Raw genomic sequence first — 20,554 nt, 5'->3', positions numbered from 1 at the left:
TGACTCTAGGTTCTGCTTGATTTTTTAAAAATATCATTAAGATTAAGTCCAAGGTTTAGTTTTTCCTCACCCAGAACTCTGATAACTCAACATCAGTGAAGAGTCCTTTATTGAACGACCTGTTCATAAAAGCAGTTTCTGTATAGAAAAACTGCTTCTCGAGTCAGCAGCAGAACTTTGAATTTGACTGATTTCTCTAAAACTTAATGCCTTCTTTCAAGCAGCAATGCCTGCAGCTTACAATAAAACAGAATAGACCCAAATATTTAAATAAGATAAAAAGTAAGCTGAAATTAAAATAAAGGAAAAATTATTAAATTAAATTATTTTATTATTATATAATTTTTTAAAAAGGAAAATATTTAAAAATTTAAAAAATGTATTTAAATGTATATTTACAACAAAGGAAAGGATTCTGACTTTTTTCTCAGAATTTAGGAAAAGAAGAAGAAAAAAGACGTGCCCACTTTTTTTTCCCCAGTGGCCCTAATCCTTTTCTGTAATAGATAGATAGATAGATAGATAGATAGATATAACTATTATTTCAACTGACTTACTGAATGTTAAAAACAAACAAACAATGATACTACTTTTTTATGGTGCCTGTGCCACCCCTATGAAAGTCCTGGAAACGCCCCTGCGTTTTACTGGGATCCTTAGCGACCGGACTCCCTCCACCTCCAACCCTCCCCGCTGATGACGTCACGCTTTAAATATTCCCGTAGCTTCTTCACGCCGTCCTCGTCACCATCACCACCCACCCAGCAGATAGATCCTGTGACGGGTCAGCCGTACGTGTGTAGCCTGGAAACATTTCTGTTGTCTGGAAGGCGCCGCTGCTCTGGTCCGCTTTGCTCTGCAGAACCTGGAGGGAAGAAAAAGGCGTCTTCGGGATTGAGTGCGCAAAAAAGGGGGGAGGCGGATAAGAGCTAAGTCGGGCGTGGTAGCGGGGAAAACTCATCTTTGTGAGGAGAAACTTCAGAGCAGCAGCTACCATGTCGCTGTCGGTCCCGCAGAACGGAGTGAAGGCGGATAATGAGCCCGTTATCGAGCTGTTTGTGAAGGTAAGACCGCAGGATAAGTTTTTCTCTCTCTCACTTGGCTTAACCCACATCTGCGCATTGTGCTCTCACGCGCTTTATTTCTGCCTCGAAAGCGAGTAATGTTAGAGATTTGCACATATAGTGTCTCCACGCAGGACGGCTGTATGGAGGCGTGTGTTTGAGAGGCTCGGAGCTACATGTTCATTTACATCCATAAACCTCTTTGCCATTGTGGCCATGTGGAGCCCGCAGTGTCACCAGCAGGGCGGATACGGCCATCTCCCACCTCTCCACCCCTCAGCGTGGGTGCAGATCAACCTGCCGTGCTGAAAACTGGGCGCTAATTCTGCAACAAAAGCCCGGCAGCTGTGCTTCACAAGAGTCCACCCGACAGTGGGATACATGCTGCAGCTGCATTTTCGTGTTTGGGGCACTAAGTGGTAGATGGTATGAGAACTGACCCTGGTTCAGCTTTAAATAAGAGTGCAGGGTGTTTGATGTTTGGTTCACCAAAGCAACAAAGAGCCTGAAGGACAAACTGCTTCACCAGTTTTCCAGCTTTGTTTCACACACAAAAGAAAGTGTGTGGCAGACAATGCTGTTGGTGCATTTTCATTAAAATTGTTTAAAGCGGGCAGTTGGGTAGCTTAATGGATGATCTCCTGCTCAGTGGAGACCCTGGTGGAGGTGGTGGCGGTGGATGCCTGTTTTTTTTTTTTTGTTTTTTTTTTCTTTCTTTCTTTGAGCCTGATGCTTCCCAGAGCGGGAAAATGGCACCAGGAAGAATAGAGGGAGAAGCACACTGGGACTGAAGGGGGCTGGGGTAGTGGGAGGAGGCTGTGGGGTAGCGAATTAGGTGGTGGAGTTTATGGGTGTTGGTACGTTAGGGTGTCACTGACCAAAACGGCAGGCTCATAACAGTAACAGTGGATGATTGCGGCTTTGAAAACACTGATACATGCTACATATGAGAGCAATTACCCTCGATAAGCCCAATTTATAAAGGGATCCCTATCTAGGAGAACCACCTCCATTACATCATATCAGTTGGATGCAGTACAAACCCCGCCTCCGTCCTGTTTGTGGTGCTTTTGTAGACTCTGAGTTTAAAGAGGAGGTCTCCTCAGCGTAAAACTACAGGAACAAACCGTCCAGTGCTGCTTCTACTACTGCATTTCACTGCCTACAGGAGAGGTTACATCATCCCGAGGCCTGGAAGGTTTGCACTTGTGGCCGGCTCTTCCCTCCCAACCCCTCCCTTTCTAGCCCGCGCAGCCAGAAGTTTCTTCATTGTGTATCTTCTGGACACGTCTGCGTGGAAGTGTGCTAGCGTTTCCCTTCACTCCCTCTCACATGGCTCCGTGTTGCATGTACCAGAGTTTGACTTGTACACATCTATTATTCATGCAGCCGTTTTCACTGTGTTGCATTAAACACAGCCATGGGAGACAATGGCTGGCATGCAGGTTGCCATAGGCACATTGCTGTTAGCTGGGCCTCTGGGAACAGCTGATAACAAAGTGTGTGTGTGTGTGTGTGTGTGCTCTCCACACACAGCTGTCAGATCTGTTAGGCCTCTGCCACATATCAAAGCTGACTAATTATGCTTCCGTAATATCAGTTGCCACAGTGTCCATGTCTATAGATTGAGAGGCGTCAACACTGTTTACTCATTAAAAGTAGCTGGCTCACCCAGTTCAGAGACTGTTCGATTATCTTGCAGCTTTTTACCACCAGTGTTTATAGCAACAGTTGTCAAACTGCTATGGGAACACTTGGAGTGGGCTCATCGAGGGTGGGGAGGTGAAGCTCGTGTTGTCTCCGTTTATTGCTCTGTCACATCAGCACAATGTGATGACTTTGTAAGTGGGAGGATCGACCCTTGACCTCATCACAGCGCAGCAGGTTAGATATTGTTTTTGATCACAAGTAGCTGTTGGGCTGTGGAGGGTGACTTCCTAGCATCCACCCAACACATTAGAATACTAAATGAGATGTCGTAATTAAATGGGAGAATAAAGCTTGTATCTATCTTTTGTATTTGTATTTATTTGAAATTGTTCCTCTTAATCACGACATCATCCAGACTTGGGAGCACATTAGACTGCTTTGACCTAAGTGCAGAGCATTGCAGATCAGTGTTTTGTGGTAATGGTGCTGTCTCCTGTCGGTCCCCTTTCCATGGTCACGCCAACTGTTGGGCTTTTCTGTGAATAAAACTAACCTCTGCTTAAATGTGATTGGTCAGTCGGGCTCGGGCTACAAATGTAACCTGAAAGATTCACACTTGCAACCTCTAAATCCTCACATTTAACACAATCATTCTGCTCTTCAACGGTTCTCACATTATTTCCTCGCCAACTTCATCTCCTTCTCTGACGATCAGCTTTCCCGCCCTGATGGCATTCAGCTCCAACCCTTCTGCTGGTTTTGGGGGCTATCACGGTAGAAGGCGACTCTCCTCTAACCTTATTCTGTTTATGGTTATTCCACATGTTTTTGGTACTGCCACCTGGTGACAGGATGCAGCAACAACATGTAAATGCAAAGCTGTGCATAAGATGGGAGCACAGCCATGCTGGTTCTTTACATTCTTCATTGTTGTTTTTGTGTTCATAACTTGCACTCAAATGATTCTGTATGTTTTATTCAATTTTCCTTACGAAGATTCTCTGAATTAATTTGGGACATGCATGCAAATGAGTCATTCTGCACCAGCATATGATCATGGGTGGATGACAGTGAGTGGAATATAGATGAGCCAAAGGAAACAAACAGCCTTTATCTCCACTCGCATTTGTGCGTCTGCTGGCTGAGACTGTGCCAGGGTCACACGACCGGTCGCAAAGCCTTATGCTGCTTCCAGCTCTCAGGCCAGCAGAGGTTGAAAACATGTTCAAGAAGTGCTTTTAGGTCTGGGTGGCAGACTGTTTACAGTGGAGATGAAGGCCTACAAAGCCCAGAGAGGAGTTCACAGCTATGCAGCGCTTCTGTGCGGTCAAGGAGGCTAAAACGTTGTTAGCTCGGTCTGTAAAAGAGAACAATGACAGCTCGGGTTTAACTTCATCTTAACGCGTTACACTCTGAGCTGTTTGCAGGCCTGGCCAAGATCGGCTCATCATGTTGTGCAATCAGTTGGAGCATGTGACGGTCAGATGCATGGCTTATATACTGCGGCTCGTAACAATGCACTGCTCACCCAAAAGCTGTAACCGTTAAAATGTCGGTAGTTTGAAAGGTTTAGTATCGCTACCCTTAGCAGCGAGGTTCCATTTATTGTTTTTCTTTTCAGCATAAAATAAACCGTTCCTTTGTCCCTCGGGTGGTATTCTAGGGAGCTAAGTGCTGTTTCTTTATAGGAAAATCAATAGAGCGCTTTATTTTTTGTGAGTAACGCTGCAGTCAGCATCTTGAGTTAGAGGACAGAGATTAATGGCTTGTTAGTGGTGTGGAGCTTGCTGAGCTTGTGCTGTGTGTCCTCGTTTCTGCACCATGGACTTGCTTTTGCAGCACCTGGCCTGTCACAACTTCTTCTTTGTAACTGTCTGGTTGACTGACTCTCTGGCCACTGGCCTAATCGATCTGGCAGTGTGTTATTACACCAATCTGAACTGGGGCTTTGGAACCACTCAGAAGTTAATTTATGTTCTTGCCAGTGGACTATAACATGTACTTAAGCAACACGGCCCTAGTTGTACCTAAATAAATGGCTCTTATGTAAATGATGTTCAAATTTAAAAGCTTGAGTCATCTCATTGAGGGGCGGAAGAGCTGGTCTCATTTCTGTGCTGTTCAGTCAGGAAGCCGATGGTTAATAAAGCATTTTTCAATGACCGGAAATGAGGTCAGTCCAGAGCAGCACGGAATGGATCCAATCACTGAGTCATGTGTTATACTATTATTGTTAAGGCTGTACCTGCCGCAGCCTCTGGCTGTAGCTCCTCTATTACCTTTATTTTCAGAGGTTAAACTACATGCACTACATCAGTACTGACTGTAATCCCAATCATTGATGAAGGTGCATGCTTATTGCTGACTTGATGCTTTGCTTGCGGCAAACATTTGTATATGTGGAAATGCAAAGTCAGGCTTGTCCATGAGTGTTTTGCATGTTAGATTTTTATGATGGTGTAAAACAAAAACTGTTGATCATGCACCAGACAGGCACTGAAATGCAGCTCGCCGGTGGGTCAGAGTCTATCCTGATGATGTGGCTGGTGTTTGTGTAGCCACGGTCTGGGCTTCTGCTGCCATATATGTATCTGGCATGTGTGGTAATGGCACACTAAGGATGTGTTGATGCCAAAGGGTCATAGCTGTCTAGACAGGGCTTTTGTCCTGAAGAAATCACTACAGGGTTCGGGGTTGCTTTAATTACATCACTGTGCAGGCAGACTTCAAGTTTACTGTTAAAGGCTTTTTCAGGAACCAGTTTTGTGTCATTTCAAAGGAAAGTGTGAGGAGAAACGGGCAGGAACAACGCAAACATTTGGCTTTTGTGTTTGCGAGTAAGAGCGCGTCTCCCTTTATGGTCAGTGAAATTTTTGCAGAGGTGGGGTCGGGGCCAACCTGAGTATGCAGCTTATTGTTTGTATTAGATACTTGGAAAAAAAACAGCAGAGCGAGGAGTCAGTCGGTTCATGCTCGTCTCCCACATTTACTGTCTGCTCTGCCTTCATTTTGGATCTGCATTACTCATCACTTCCACTCACCCTGGGCCTGGAGAAACCTGACCTGGCTGCTGCTTATCTCCTCTGGTTATTCAGTAAACTTACATCATTGCCACAGCAAGAGTAAGCCTCATTTAGACGTCAGCTTTCCACAACTTTCCACTGAATCTGACTGTGAACAGTAGGCCTGTGTCTCAGTGGAAGTCTTAAGTTTTCCCCTGAGTGATGTCAGCCTGAGTCACAGCCACAGAGAGGATGTTGCGATGTTTCCATGTCCCAGCCGAATCCGACTCCCCTGCGCGCTCGGGCACCCACAGTGTCTCAGGTTGGAGTGATTCAACCAGGAGGTCAAATCTGACCGGTTGATTTGGTCAGTTTGCCAGGAACCCTTTTAAGTACCTAAAACTTACTTCACATGTTGAACTATTGCTCTTCTTCATTTCTTACTTTTTCTGATTTTCATCAAACGGCTGCTGAATTCAGATTGATTTATTTGGGCAGACTTGACAGGCTGCTTGGTATTAACATAAAAATGCTGTTTTGTTTTTTTTGTTGTTGTTTTTTTTTTTTGTTATCCATAATCTACTTTATGTTTTTATATCTTCTTTATGATCAGCTTGGTCTATAAAATGTCTCAGAAGTCCAAACACTGGATAGTTTGTGTGTAAAAGTTTTTAAAACAGATTTTTATTTTATTCTTAAATAAAACTTGATAAAAATTAGATCCTTTCCAAATAAAATAAGAACATATTATTGTTTTTATTCCTTTTGGTGTCTTATTCATAGAAGTCAGCTTATGAATAAGGCGGTGACATATACAGAGTCAGTTCATGTACAACTAGGAAAGTTTCTGGAGAAAATGCTACAGCAGAACTTCTGTATTTTCAGTTATTTTACATTGTTAAATACTAAAATTGGCTGTGGTTCTTTAGCTGACCCTCACCCTGCCATGTCTGACAGTGTGTCTCATGAATTCCAGCCTGACTCTGTTTAGCTTAATCATTCAATGCCAGCGTAAGCTGACAAACAGCGGGCAGTTTTTGGGTCCAGCTTCTTTTAATCCTACCTTGGCCTATATGTGTGTGAGTGTGTGTCCAGCAAACAGGGAGAGGCGCTGCCATGACGCTAGCAGGGCTGCCCACCCTCAAACGGACATTCCTGCAGTGTGTCGAAGCAGCCGAGCTCCAGAGCTCGCTACTTCGTCAGTTCCTTATTCGGTCAAGTGTGGCTTGAACTCGCTGAGCAGCCCAACCTATTTAGAATGTGAAGTGCGGGGAGGGGAAGGCGAGGGCCGCCACGTTACTAAAATTAGGCGGTGAGCAGAGATTGGGAGGACTGGGCCCAGCATGAACAGGATCATTGTCCTCAGCTGCTCACTGTAGAAGCTGTGATATCACACCGCTGCTCTAGAAAAGGAATGTCTGTCTTAGATAATGATGAGAGCCTTTCTGTGAGTGAGAGAAAGGTGTTGTTGCACATTGAGCAACTCTTTTATGTGCCAGGTTGTAAAATGTTATTGGACTGCAGTGGATAAAAGGATACCTTGCGTCCCAGTTAAAAGTACAGCCATCTTTAAGAGCTCAGATGGCAATGAAACGTTCAGGAATCCTTGTCATCACTGCTGAGATCTGTTGGGCGACATTACCAGGTTCCTGACTGGCTTAGTGATTTAAATATGACACACAACAGGCGATGGATGGATGAAGTTGAACGTTGTCTCTACGGATACTGCGTGTGACTTTAGATGATTTGAAACCATTAATCAGATTCTTAAGTAAAGAAAATGCATTTTAAACGTTTGAGTGGATTTTTGTGGATAAAACTGCACACAGACTCGACTTCATGTTATAGTTTCAGGTGTGCAGGTCTGCTAGAGTGAGAGGCTTCGTGGAGATCTTTAAATGCCTTCTAACTTTTAATTTTATTTATTTATTTGTGATCATGAGGGTATGGAGATTGTTGGGATTAAAAACCATATTTACAAGAGGAGGATATTACACTGCACAGCACCAGCTATGCACTTCATGTAGATTTCAAAGAGGTCTCAACTGAGTGTTATCCCCACTTTAAGGTGGATGAAAGCCTCACAACCCAGCGTGGTTCTGCAGTGCTTTGATGTTGGAAATGAAGGATGTTGAAAAGTAATTTCCACCTTACTTGATTCGATCTCCTGGGGTGCAGCCCAGGCTAGTGAGGGGTGGCTGTGTAGCATCTGAGAGCCAACCATGAGCTGGCGTTGTACAATAATACACAAAGAAACATGACACTTTGCTAATATCCCCGCTGACGCCTGGCAAGGGAAGTAATGTTGAACCATCCAATAGGAAAAAACGTCGATGAGGAAGCGATGAGCGGTGTGACCTCAGCGCGTTCAAGACGAGTTGGCTGCTTGTCATGGCCCTTCCAGTGTCCCCAAGGAAGTCCTGGCCTACTCCTGCTGGTAATTGGCTGACATGAGAAGGTCATCAGCTGATGCAGCTCACCTGGGCTTTCCAGGCTATAAAAGATGACTTGCTCTCTTTGATTTAACGGAAACTAGTGTGCACTCCCTCCATGTCACACACTTGGAGCCAGTTTGTGCCGGTTGTCCTGGGTACCGCTGCCTGCATTCCTCTGTGTGTTTTGTTCTAAATATCGGTTTGGTCAACTTGCTGTGTCTTGGAATTCTTTTGCTAGCAAGGAAAACTTGAGTTTGTGGGAGTGGCTGGTAGAAAGGACCACTTTGTGTGTTGTCGTCTTCTGTTACTTTGACTTGTGTTTTGGCTTAGTTGTTACATCACTGGCTCCACGAAGAAAGGCAAAGTGATAAGAGGTATGATCTCACTGGCTGGAGAAGGCTGCGTGTGTTTGCCCACCCAGACCCACCCTCAATGTGCTCATCGATGCGTCACGCTGTCCTGAACTCCTAGATAACATCCAAGATTAAACATGACTCACACCCTTCATCAAGCAGCTGTGTGCGCTGGGATTAAATAAACAAGCATCTGCTGACTTACCATCCACTGAGCCTAAAATAAAGCTGGAGAGCCTGTTGGCAGCAGTCAGCTGTTGCTGCTGTGGGCCAAACGTTATTGCAGCCGATTTGTGTGAATCTGTGTACTACTTGTAAAATGTGCTTCTTTCCAAACTCGTGGGCTTTGCCTTCTAAAGATTTTCTCCCCTAACTCCAGAGTTTTATTGCCTTTTTTTTGCCTGCTAGCTGATGACGTACCTGACGATCTACAAACAGAAAGTGCTTTGTGTTGAAGCCCTTTCCTGAATGTCACACCTTAATATAGGCTTTCTGGAAAGTGTCAGTTGGGCCCATAGGCTCCATATTAGAAGAAAAACACGAAATCTAAGGTTTTCTGATCCTTCTGGATTTATTTCGGCTATTTTAAAAGCAGAAGTGCTTAAAATGTCAATCAAAAGCCGTTCTTACAGTTCATTTAGTGCCTAGCAGCTGCTCCCGAGGAGCACGTCGGAAATGCAGCTCCGCCAGCATCACTGCTTAAACTAAACAAAGCGCCATCTTCGGCGGGAGGAACAGGACATTTCTGGAATAGTTTCTCCCTCCTCTCCGAATGCCCAACCCCCCTCTGACTCCACAGAGGGGCCCAGGATAAGGGGTAAGGGATAAAGAGGGAAGAGAAGGAGGAGGAAGAAACAAGAGGGCCAAAAAGCACACTGAAGCTTACTATCTTTCCTCTTCGTCACGCTTTAAGCATCCGTTACCACTTGTTCTCCCTCCTGTTGGTTAGCACCACATGATCCCCAGTTTCCTTCTGGTTTCCTGTAATCTCTCTCTCTGTGTCTGCAGCCTGCTCTGCTGCAGAGTCCAGAGAGTAGGAGTCTGAATGCCCAGAACCTGAAATCGCACTGAGACAGGAAGGAAAAAATGAAATGTCTTTCTCAGCTGCTGTGGCCTCCTGTCTCACCACTCGACCTGCAGAACTCTGATGAACTCTCCTTGAAAGCGGTTCACTGAGTGGTAACATCTTTACAAATGACATTCAACAGTGTATTTGCATTTTATCACCACCAAAAGAGAGCCGGCTGCAGACCGCTCACCTGTGCATTGTAATCCTTTTCACAATGCATGCATTGCTTTCCATGTCATACGTTCTGGCCATTGCCATGGGAACAGTTGCTGTGCTGCGTTACCACCCTTGATGCAGACCTGAATGCTTCTCTGTAGGTGTAGCGCTGCGGGGAAAATGGAGTAATCATCCCATTGATGTATTTCTGATCCCCTTAGGTTCAGCTAATGCTAGTCCAGCACCTCAGGGCTAAAGCCTTATTTTGGAATTGAATCGTGTAATGTGAAAAGGGGACTTTCATTTGCTAAACAATGGCAGTGATCTAATCCAAGCTTTTCAGAAATTGAATTCAGAGAGGGAGAGAACAGTGGCAGTACAATGGGAGCCAGCAGGCAGATCAAACAGAGCCGTCTCACTGGGCGTCACACAGAGGACAACAGCAGCCAGCCAGCAAGGAGCTGCTGCACTGACTGAACCCTGCACAACAAAGTGCCCTATTGAGGACCTGCAGATCTGACATTTACAAATATATATTTGTTAAAGTTAAAAATCATTTGAATCTTATGTTCATTCAGCACCCTTTTGCAAATCGGTGGTATTTATGTGTGATTTGTATATCTTTTGCATTACTTGGTATAGCAGACGCCTCTGTGCAGGTGGAAAAAGGCTGAAAAGGACGAAAGAAGCAAAGCTGAAGGGAATGAGCAGCGAGTGACGTCACACGAGGCAGACAACAAAAAATAAATGACATTCAGCTTATTCAGAGGCTCTGCTACAGTCATCCACTGAATGAATGAGTGAATTCCAGAGTGCCAGGGTTTCAATGACCTCCATGTATGTCCTTGTTAATAGAATAGCTTGGCAGGGTTGGTCACCACAGAGCGCACGAGCTGGATGATGGAGGTTGTTGTGTGTCTGCTTTTGTGAATATTGAAGAGGAAGAACAAAGAAAATGCCATTTTTCTCAATGCATGTTTTTAAAAATGACAATTAAGAAAAGAAAGGAAGCAGGATTTCTTTATGACACCGTGTAAAACTCTTAATCAGATGAAACGCTTACTCTGCCTTCTGATGTGGAGTCCAGATGATATTTGTGCCCATGTGGTGTAAAACTAATAAAACAGCCTGCTGTGTGTGTTTGTGCGCAGATTAATTTGCTGCATCATTCCCTAGTTTTACAGTACTTAAGCTGAGCTGCTATTGATTTGTTTGTTTGAAACAGATTAAATTTAATATCCAAATAGCGTCTTTACCGCGCTCCTTCCCATCGCTAAACGATGAGTGTGCGTCATTCATTTGGAGCGCACACCACTTCCATTGATCTCGTTCCCCCCACAACTCGGCCTTGTTTTTGTGCAGTCTGGCTAAGAAGGAAGCACAAGGCTATCTGAGCCTTAATCACTCTACAAGTTTCCTGTTTCTCTTAGGCTGTGGTTCTCCAAATGGAAGGGGGAAGTGTGCAGACGCCTTCAAAGGCATGTGAGTTTGTTCGTCAGTCTTTGCCTCCTGCTCGAGTCTGAAAGAGTCATTGTGTGAAACGGGCCCCTGTGGGTGAGCGCAGCAAAGCGCCCAGGTTGTGCAGTACAGCTGAAAAGGTTATCAGGACCTGTTTGTGTTTTGGACTAAACAGTAAGCAAAGTGCTGTCGGCCATGGGAACCAGTCATAGGTGCTTTTAGATCTTTGTCTGCTAGATTGGGTTGTATGCCAGTGGTAATTAAATGTGAGATGCTTCCACCCATCTTTTGTGTACTCAGTTCTCAGGACTGGTACCTGGAATATGTTTCTGGTGGTTAATCCTGCTCCTCTGTCTGTGTGTTTGTTGAAGGCAGGAAGTGATGGCGAGAGCATTGGGAACTGCCCCTTCTCCCAGAGACTCTTCATGATTCTGTGGCTGAAAGGAGTCGTCTTCAACGTCACTACTGTGGATCTAAAGAGGTGAGCGCTGTTCTCTTTCCTCTATAATCATCTGTTCCATCACTTTTCCTTCTTTGTTAGCCTACTGGAGCGTTCCTGGGTGTTTCCCAGCCCCACCTCTGACACACTCGCTGCTTCCCCACTGCTTATTTGGTTTTCCCATGACCCCTTCCCAGGCCAGGGAAAATTGGGGGAAACTAAACATTCAGACTCTGGAGAGGTTATTTTAAGATTCTTGACTCTGCTCACTTCCTGCCTAGAATTTGTTGGGCAACTGTCTTTTTTTTAAAAAACCACTGGGATCAGTGATCCTCTGCAATTTTGTTTTTCCTTGCCAGCTGCAAGCCAACACACTTTCACATGTGGATTCCAGTACTAGGAGCTCCAAACAGACTACGTTTCCGTCTGTATGATTCATCTAAATACTCCCTAAATGTTTATCCACTTGTTAGGCCTGATTATTTTGAGCTGTATCCACCAGTCAGATGGACGCCTGGTTTCTGCAGTCTCTCTTTGTGTCTTTAGATTTTTAAGATTACCGACCCTGGTTTCCACAGTGTCGTTTATTCTTTGCAGCAACAGCAGAGATGCATTTGATAAAAGTGTTTCCTTTGTTTTGTTTTGTTTTTTTGTTTTTTTGTTTTTTTTTTTAGACCGCTCACAGGAGGAAAGTGAGAGCCATTTGACTAGTGGCTTAATTTTCACACATGCCTTGACGTTCAGGATGAGTGCATGGGTTTGGGTATTTTGCATATATTTTCCTCCCGGGTAGAAAGTCTCTGTGTGAGGCAGCGAATAACCTCCACTGCTTTTGCTGTAGCTGGCGAAAGGCCATATTTGCTGCAGAAGCAAAAAACAAAATTTTATTGTTTCTTTTTGTTTCTGTTGGGTAGGTAGCAGCCAGTTAATCAAATGCATTTGAGTAACTGATCATCAGGAAGTGTGAGCACTGCTATAAAAGCTGAATTCTGTCAGTTTGCTGTCAAGAAGGAACAACATCAGTAATTTCAGAGAAGCAACTGCTGCTGCTCATCAGTCTGTGAAAGAATGTGCCCATCATTCTGCAGTGAGAGAGATTATTCACAAGTCGCAAACATTCAACACAGCTGTGAATCCTCACAGCAGTGGGTGTCCCAGCATACTGACCCCGTCAGACCGTGCAGTGCTGAGTGGAAAAGTGCAAGAACTGCAGGGAAACTGCAAAAAAAAAAATCCCACGAGCTGCAGCTTGGACTTCCTGACTTGGTGTCAGTCTGCATGTGTTCAAAGTTAGGAAAAACTGCAAAGTGTGGCCTCTTTGGAAGGGTTGTTGGGAGTAGGGCAGGGCAATTTGGCCAAAAATATTTATCACGATATATATTTGAAAATTTGCAATAACGATTTGGCTGAAGCAAAACAAAATACTTTACAACTTTGGTGGGTTTTTTGCACTAACAATGTATTTTCACTTAAACAAGCAGCTGTTTTTCATGTGCATTACAGTTATATACAAATGTAACAATGCAAATTCCTCGCTGACAGTTTAACCAAAAGGTATTTCCCTGGAAACTGGCCGACATATCCTAGAATAACCATGTTTAATATCCACAACACTTAAAAAAGAGGTTATACACACACAATACGGTAATATTATGTTGAAGCACAGTACGTATCACTCTGCCAGGCTCCTGCCTACGGTAGCCGTAATGCTCCGACAATCCATCAAGCGGTGCGGCTTCGTAGCTTAGCAAAGTCGTACTAAAACATTTTTGAGCGCCGTGTACATAAAAACGGTTCGGTAATAACGTCGGCCCGCTAGCACGCTCTACCAAATATAGGGCTTTGTTGTGTATCTTACGGACGAAAGCTAAACCAGTTCCACACCACTGAAGTTGCAGCATTTTTACAAACCAATTCTGGTTCTTCTATTTCATTTAACGATCCGCTTTCGCTCTTCTCATTCTCCGTCGCCGCCATGCTTTTTCCACCGTGTGCGTATGAAAACGAAGGCGTGCGTGTTTTACCCATATTCTATCGCGATATTTCATTTTCTTATCGTTGCCTTACATTATACCGATATTACCGTGAACCGTATGATATGCCCAGCCCTAGTTGGGAGAAAGCCTCCTCTCTCGGTTTGGGTTTGCGAAGCTGCATCTGAACAAAGCAGAAGACTGATTCTGTAAGTTACTGAATGGTGGGGTGTACTTGGTCTCACACACTTTCTGCGGTTCGTCTGGTTTTTGTTGAATAGGTAACAACACACCATGACGTGCCATGTGTGGGTTTTTTGGGGGGGGTTTTCTCATTTTAAAACCTGCAAAGAACCTGATTGTTTTATTTATTTTAACTGAAAGTGGGACTAGTTGTACTACAGATTCTGGTGTAATTTTGGGTCAACAGTAGAATGGCAACCAAGTCAAATATGGTGTTTTATTTCTTCTTGTCGTCTTTCAAGGCTCTCCTGTTTTTCTGTGATTCGAGGCAGTTTCTTCCTCGCTCCTTGGTGATAATCGGTGGGCATGTCACTTCCCCCTGACATGCCAAAGAGTTGAAGTAATTTCCCCTTTTTTCTGCCCTTAAATGGTTTGTCCCAAAGCTCGCCATCATTATGGGCATGGACTCAAAAAACCTGCACTGTTGGATGAATGATGTTGATGGTATTATTAATATCAGTCACTGTTTAGACTGTCCCCACAAACCCATCAGAGTCACTGCTGTTTGGTTGTTTTTATACTGAAGACTCATTCAGCACATGCTCATTGCTGTTTGTGTGTCAGCCTCATCTGCCTGCCAGAGACATCTGGCACCAAATGTGCTGGTTTGAAGGCCACAGAGGAAAAAAGAGGACACAAACAGACTCGCAGCACAGCGGCTCCAGCTGGAGGAGGAGGGGGGGTTGTAGAGGTCTGAAAAAACACGCAGCAGAAACGCAGCCCTTTAAATATTTGAACTTAAAGTAATTACACAGTATATTATACACACAGTATTAAGTTAAATCTCTGGTTCCTTTTGTGGGGATAAAAGCAGATTTTACATGTTAGAAACGAGCTCCTGGATTGGTTCTGCCTTCATCTGCCCACTGACATTTCTCCACTCCGTGTCCCAGGAAGCCCGCAGACCTCCAGAACCTGGCCCCCGGCACGCACCCGCCCTTCATCACCTTCAACAGCGAGGTCAAAACTGACGTCAACAAGATCGAGGAGTTTCTCGAGGATGTTCTCTCCCCGCCCAAGTGAGTGCTTTCTGTTTCAAACTCCTGCGATGACTGCTTGCCACACCTAGACACCAAACACCCCCCACTTATGATTAACTGCACCGTGAGCAGTTAATTACAGAGCCTTTTGTTGATTGTAAATGACGATTAAATAAAGTTTTGCAGTATTTATTTTATTGTCAACACATTTTATGAGCCTTCCACTTATAGTGTTGGTGTCTGTCAGTAGTAAATGGAGCTTTTATTGAGCTGTTCTTTGCTCATTTTTATTTTCTAATGATGTCTGCACAGAGAAAACGTAAAATAACTGCAGCACACGTGGCTTCATATGTGTTTATTTTGCAGGTACATCAAGCTTGGTGCAAGACATCCAGAGTCAAACACCGCTGGCATGGACATCTTTGCCAAGTTTTCTGCATACATCAAGAACTCCAAACCAGATGGGAACGAGGGTAAGTCTTTACACGCATGCACGCGGGAAGGTGCAGGACTTCAGTGTGTAGTGTGCTTTACTGGTTGCTAGGTGACACTGGTAGCCCTGCCTGGATTGGTGGATTAAAGTCTGACTCGGGAACACACGGCGCTTTTGTTCTGCTGCCTCCTCCTGTCCTTTCGCTCCCAGTCTCACCTGGAACTTTCTAGAAAAGTGCACAGCCATGATCCAGAGAGCGAACTGGTGCTCATAACCTCACCCTCGTTCCAGATTTATGTAGCCCACAGTCTGTAAACGATTATCAGAAATTTAATATTTTATTGGAATAATGTGAAGAAAAAGTAGTCCTTTGTCTTTGAAATCCCGTTGTGTCCTTCTTTGGGGGGAAATGTGGGAGTATGATGTTTTGGAATGTAAAAAAACAGACTTATCATATCATGTTTTAGTTGGCTGATCTCCACTCTGAGAAAATATCAAACCACAGTGAGCTGGATGTGAAAGCCAAGGCTATGTCAACAGAGTTAGAGAGTGAATGTCATGGTTCAGTGATAAGTTACGGGTTAGATCTACTGTCAAACCACTACACCTAGTATGTGTTCATGACATACTTTCTATTTGTGGAATGAATTGTTTAGTATCTGTAGATGGGTGGAATATGAGGACAAACTATCACCTGTGCATTCCTTTTCAGACGGCATTTGAAGCGCTCTCATATTTATAAAGTGCTCTCTGTGTGCGTCTCTTGATGAAATGCTGCCACCGTGTGGTTGCTCTGCAGTAACAGTCTCCTTCTTTGCAGCTCTAGAGCGCGGGCTGCTAAAGACCCTGCAGAAGCTGGACGAGTATCTTCGCTCGCCGCTGCCCGATGAGATCGATCACAACAGCATAGAAGACGTCAAAGTTTCTAACCGCAAGTTCTTGGATGGGGACGAAATGACCCTGGCTGACTGTAACCTGCTGCCCAAACTGCATATAGTTAAGGTGGGTCATGAAACACACCTGCAGGCGTTGTCATTTAACCACCAAATCAGATGTTTGTTTGTTTGTTTTTTAAGAAGAGAGCATACAAGCTGTACTTGAGGAAACGCTCGCCTCATGCTGCACCTGCAAGGGAGGGACTGGCTTCAATTACTGGAATAAATGAAAATGGTTCTCGTGTAATTCTCAGGCTAATAATCTGAATAAAGGAGAACACCTGCCTGCATGCTCGGGCTGGTCGGATAGAAACGGCTCGTTGTTCGGAGCTGAAGCTTTTCAGTCACCAGCAATGAGGCTGCTGTTCATGCTTCTGGAAATAAACTTAAAGGTCCTAATTTATCTCTACAGGGCAGTTAATTTTCTTAGTTTGTGATCATTTTAGAAATTAATTTTCAAGAAAATACTAAGAGCATTTTCCCGCAGGTTATATATTAAAATGCTTTAGCAAATATTGGCGCATCATCAGAAGTTGTGCCGTTGCCACTCTATACTTTTTACTTTTCACTGCTCTGCTTCAAAAATTACCCAGCTACCCCAGCTCCCTTGGTAAATCTTAACAGTTAACCTTTAACGTGTCATATTTGTGGAGTTTTTGGAACTTGTGCATCAACAGTGTGATTGAACAACTCGCGTCATTCTTTCAGGTGGTGACTAAGAAGTACAGAGGCTTCGAAATCCCCAAAGAGATGACGGGCATCTGGAAGTACCTGAACAACGCCTACACGCGCGAAGAGTTCACCAACACCTGCCCCAGCGACAACGAGATCGAGATCGCCTACGCAGACGTAGCCAAGAGGCTGGTCAAATGAGCTCCTCCGTCGCGACCGCCTCCTTCCATCCCCTCACCACCTCTCTATACTCCCCTGCACCTCCCCATCCTCGGCACCGGGACTGACGTGCTCATTCACCATAAAGGAAAAAACAACAACTTTGGACTTCTTTTCCTTCTCTCCTCATCTAGAGTGAACTCCATGCATGAACCCTTGGTCATTCATTTCTTTTTTTTCTTCCGGTCATTATGAAGGTCTGTTTAGTTGAATCACCCTCGCTCATGTTTGTCCCCTTTAATTGCTTTTTGTTTTTCATTTGCCAATGAATGTTGTGAGGCGACGGAGAAGCAGCCAGGCGTGCACGTCAGTGCTTGTCGATGCTGGGAGTCGAGCGCGCTCCCTGATAAGTGACCTTCAAGCTGACCTTTCCTCCGTATGCAGGGGGAAAGGCCACACGCTGGTATTTCACTGTCGTCTGTTTAAATTTCACTGTCGTCCGTTTCTTGGATTTCTGAAGACTAAGAAGCTTTTTTTCTTTCCCCTCATCTTTGTTCATGTAAACAGTGTTGACGCTTCAGTGTTTTTTGGCTCAAGTATTTGACAGGTTAAAATAGAAGCTAATCCAAACCTAAGTGGTCGACATATCAACTGAGATGCTTTATTTTAATGTTGAGCTGTTTAAAATAAATGAGAATATTTGTAACTGCAGGTAAATCTACCTGGCAACCATGCTCTGATTTCCTCACTGCCCTAAGTGGGCACAAGTCTTGTAGCTCGGTAGAACTGTAGGAAATTTCCCGTACTGCTTGCAGAAGTAACAGCAGGAAAAATGCAGCCTGAGGTCTAAGAAATATTCACCTGTATGTAGCTTATTATTGCCTTTGAAAGCGGCTGTTTTAATCAGTAGAGTTTCTTCTCATATCGAACACATTGTGCTTACTGTAGCCATAGTTTGGATTATATGTTATGAACCAAAAATGGGGGGGGGGGGGCACATTATTCTGGTCTCACTGTGGATGACAAATGAAGAAACCACACACGCTCAGTCTCCTGCTTCATAACACACAGGTTGAAGGACACTAATGTTGGGTTGAGCACCGCGAAAAGCAACTCTAAAGATATTTATGACTAAAAAAGAAGAATAGAGGAGAGTAGCAATGAAGGAACAGCTGTGCAGATTTCTGTCATCAGTCCGTATGTAGATCGATCTCCGAGGTAGTGAATGTAGTAGCTCCAAAAAGTGCTTTAGTGTGGATAAAGCAAAACCTGTTTTTGTTTTCTCCCATTTGCCATGTTTTGTTTTTTTTTTTTTTTTTGTTGTTGTTTTTTTTTCCTTTCGTGAATTTGTTATAAAACAAATCTGATGGGAAGGGAATTGTAAATATTTGTTTTCATTGCTCAGATTGTAAATTTAAAGCATTTCATCTGAACCTTTGAGGAAACGTGGGCCTTTTTCTTGCCTGCTTGGATTTGAACACTAGAGAACGCATCTCCTCTTTGCCTTACTCGTTTCTCTCTGCAGATGTTTCGCAGGAAGGATTTTTGTTTTACGATATCATTTCATGACAACGCGAGTGTGGCGTTGTACCAAGAAAATATCCAAGCTATGTCATTGTTTTTGGGGTTTTTGTTTTTTTTTTTTTGTTTTTTTTTTCTTTTTAACAATATTGACTGAATTAAATAAACTTCTTATTGGCACTCGGGGCTTGTGTGTTTGTTTAAACCATCAGTGTTTCAGTTACATTTCACAGCCCAAAGCAACATCTGATACCAAATGAAACTAGCTAAATTCACTTAAACGTTATATTGTAAGATAAAGACAGTCTGAATCCATCAGTGTGAAGATCTGCTATGGTGATAAAAGTGGAGAGGGAGAGCCCTCTTCTAACAGGAAGATGAATTTGAAAAGCATAGTTAAAGCCCTAACATCACTCTAGATGTGCTGGAATGAAAAAGAGGACAAGATGTGTGTGAAAAACCTGACAGGGACTAGAAAGAGAGAGCAGATTTCTCCTGTTTTGGCTTCCCTTCATTGGCTCCCTGTTAAATCCAGAATTCAAAATGCTGCTCCTCACATACAAGCTCTTAAATAATCAGGCCCCATCTTATCTTAATGACCTTGTAGTACCATATCACCCTATTAGAGCACTTTGCTCTCACACTGCAGGCCTACTTGTTGTTCCTAGAGTATTTAAAAGTAGAATGGGAGGCAGAGCCTTCAGTTTTCAGGCCCCTCTTCTGTGGAACCAGCTTCCAGTTTGGATTCAGGAGACAGACACTATCTCTACTTTCAAGATTAGGCTTCAAACTTTCCTTTTTGCTAAAGCATATCCTCCTTTAGTTATGCTGTAATAGGTGCAGGCTGCTGGGGGATTCCCATGATGCATTTAGTATTTCTTCACTGTGTGTTAATTGACCCTGTGCACGAGAAAATGCTAACTTCCTGGTTTGAGACCGGATGTGGGGTTGTACATTTCCAGTAGCTTTACTTTGCAGTCAATCGCTACTGCGACGATATCCTCCAAAATCATGTCCAAAACTTGAAAACGGAAAGATCGCGTTAAGTTACAAAATGCAGAAGGTGGGAACACTCACCACTGTTGTGTCATAAAAAATCTAATGATCAATTTTGACGTTTAAAGCGTTTAGATCGATCAGTTGTTTACATCACTCAACACAAGCAGAACTGCATCACTGCAGCAGAAGACACATCGTCCACATTCAGAAGCACATCTCTGTATAGTGACTGGTCTCATGATCTAAACAGGCAAATGTTCAGCATTCAAACTACAGGTGAAGAATAGTCAAACCAGATGTTTCCCCCGTTATGTCGAGATCAGCTAGTCAAGTACACACCTACACAGCATGTTAACAAACCGTGAAAAAAGCTACACAAAAAATGAATGATTGCTGGTAAGGGTTTCTATACATTAGTATGTACGAAGGGTATGTTGTGGCTTACCTTAAAAATTACAGCGGTCCCTCGCTAATAACGCGGTTCACCTTTCACCTCGCTGTTTTGCAGATTTTTTAGTGCAAGTTTGCATGCTTATTTTTTTTTTTACATCACATTGTGTCCTGCGTCCCGATTGCTGCAGACAATCTCCTCCGTGACGTCTCTCCTGTACAGTACAGAATCGCTGCATCGATCGCTAGCAGTGTGACTCTGAAGTGCAGTACTGTATGTCCACGATGTCCACGAAACGTTTTGCACCGTCAAAAAATAAAATTGGCTACTTGATTTCACCTATCACTGGTTATTTTTAGAACATAACACCCGGGATAAACGAGGGACAGCTGAGAAATATAACATTTGAATCCCTTTTCTCTTTTGCCCTGAGGTGCAGGGAAAAAATATCGACAAGTCGATGAACATCATTTACAGATATATTAGGTAAATGCCCGAGACATCTATAGAAATGTAAATCGCCGCTTGATTCATTCATTTGCTTAACTTGTTTTGGACCATAAACCAGGCACGAATAGGACACCGGAAACAAAGCTCCCCACAGGAGTTTCCGCAAGTAGCA

At 43.8% G+C, this 20,554-nt stretch overlaps 1 protein-coding gene across 1 annotated transcript; it reads left to right on the top strand.

The window, feature by feature from the left end:
* Nucleotides 1–717: 717 nt before the first annotated feature.
* clic4 (chloride intracellular channel 4) lies at nt 718–18,722 on the top strand. The gene is made up of 6 exons (XM_082516748.1): nt 718–1,064; nt 11,559–11,668; nt 14,736–14,861; nt 15,189–15,295; nt 16,076–16,257; nt 16,899–18,722. The coding sequence occupies exons 1-6, from the start codon at nt 996–998 to the stop codon at nt 17,061–17,063; spliced, it is 759 nt and encodes a 252-aa protein (XP_082372874.1). The 5' UTR covers nt 718–995; the 3' UTR covers nt 17,064–18,722.
* Nucleotides 18,723–20,554: the final 1,832 nt, after the last annotated feature.

Source organism: Aulonocara stuartgranti (genome assembly GCF_965226115.1).
Source record: "Aulonocara stuartgranti genome assembly, chromosome: 19".
Taxonomy (NCBI): Eukaryota; Metazoa; Chordata; class Actinopteri; order Cichliformes; family Cichlidae; genus Aulonocara; species Aulonocara stuartgranti.
Note: the sequence above shows the minus strand (reverse complement) of the source record. Positions and strands in the feature narration are given on the sequence as shown.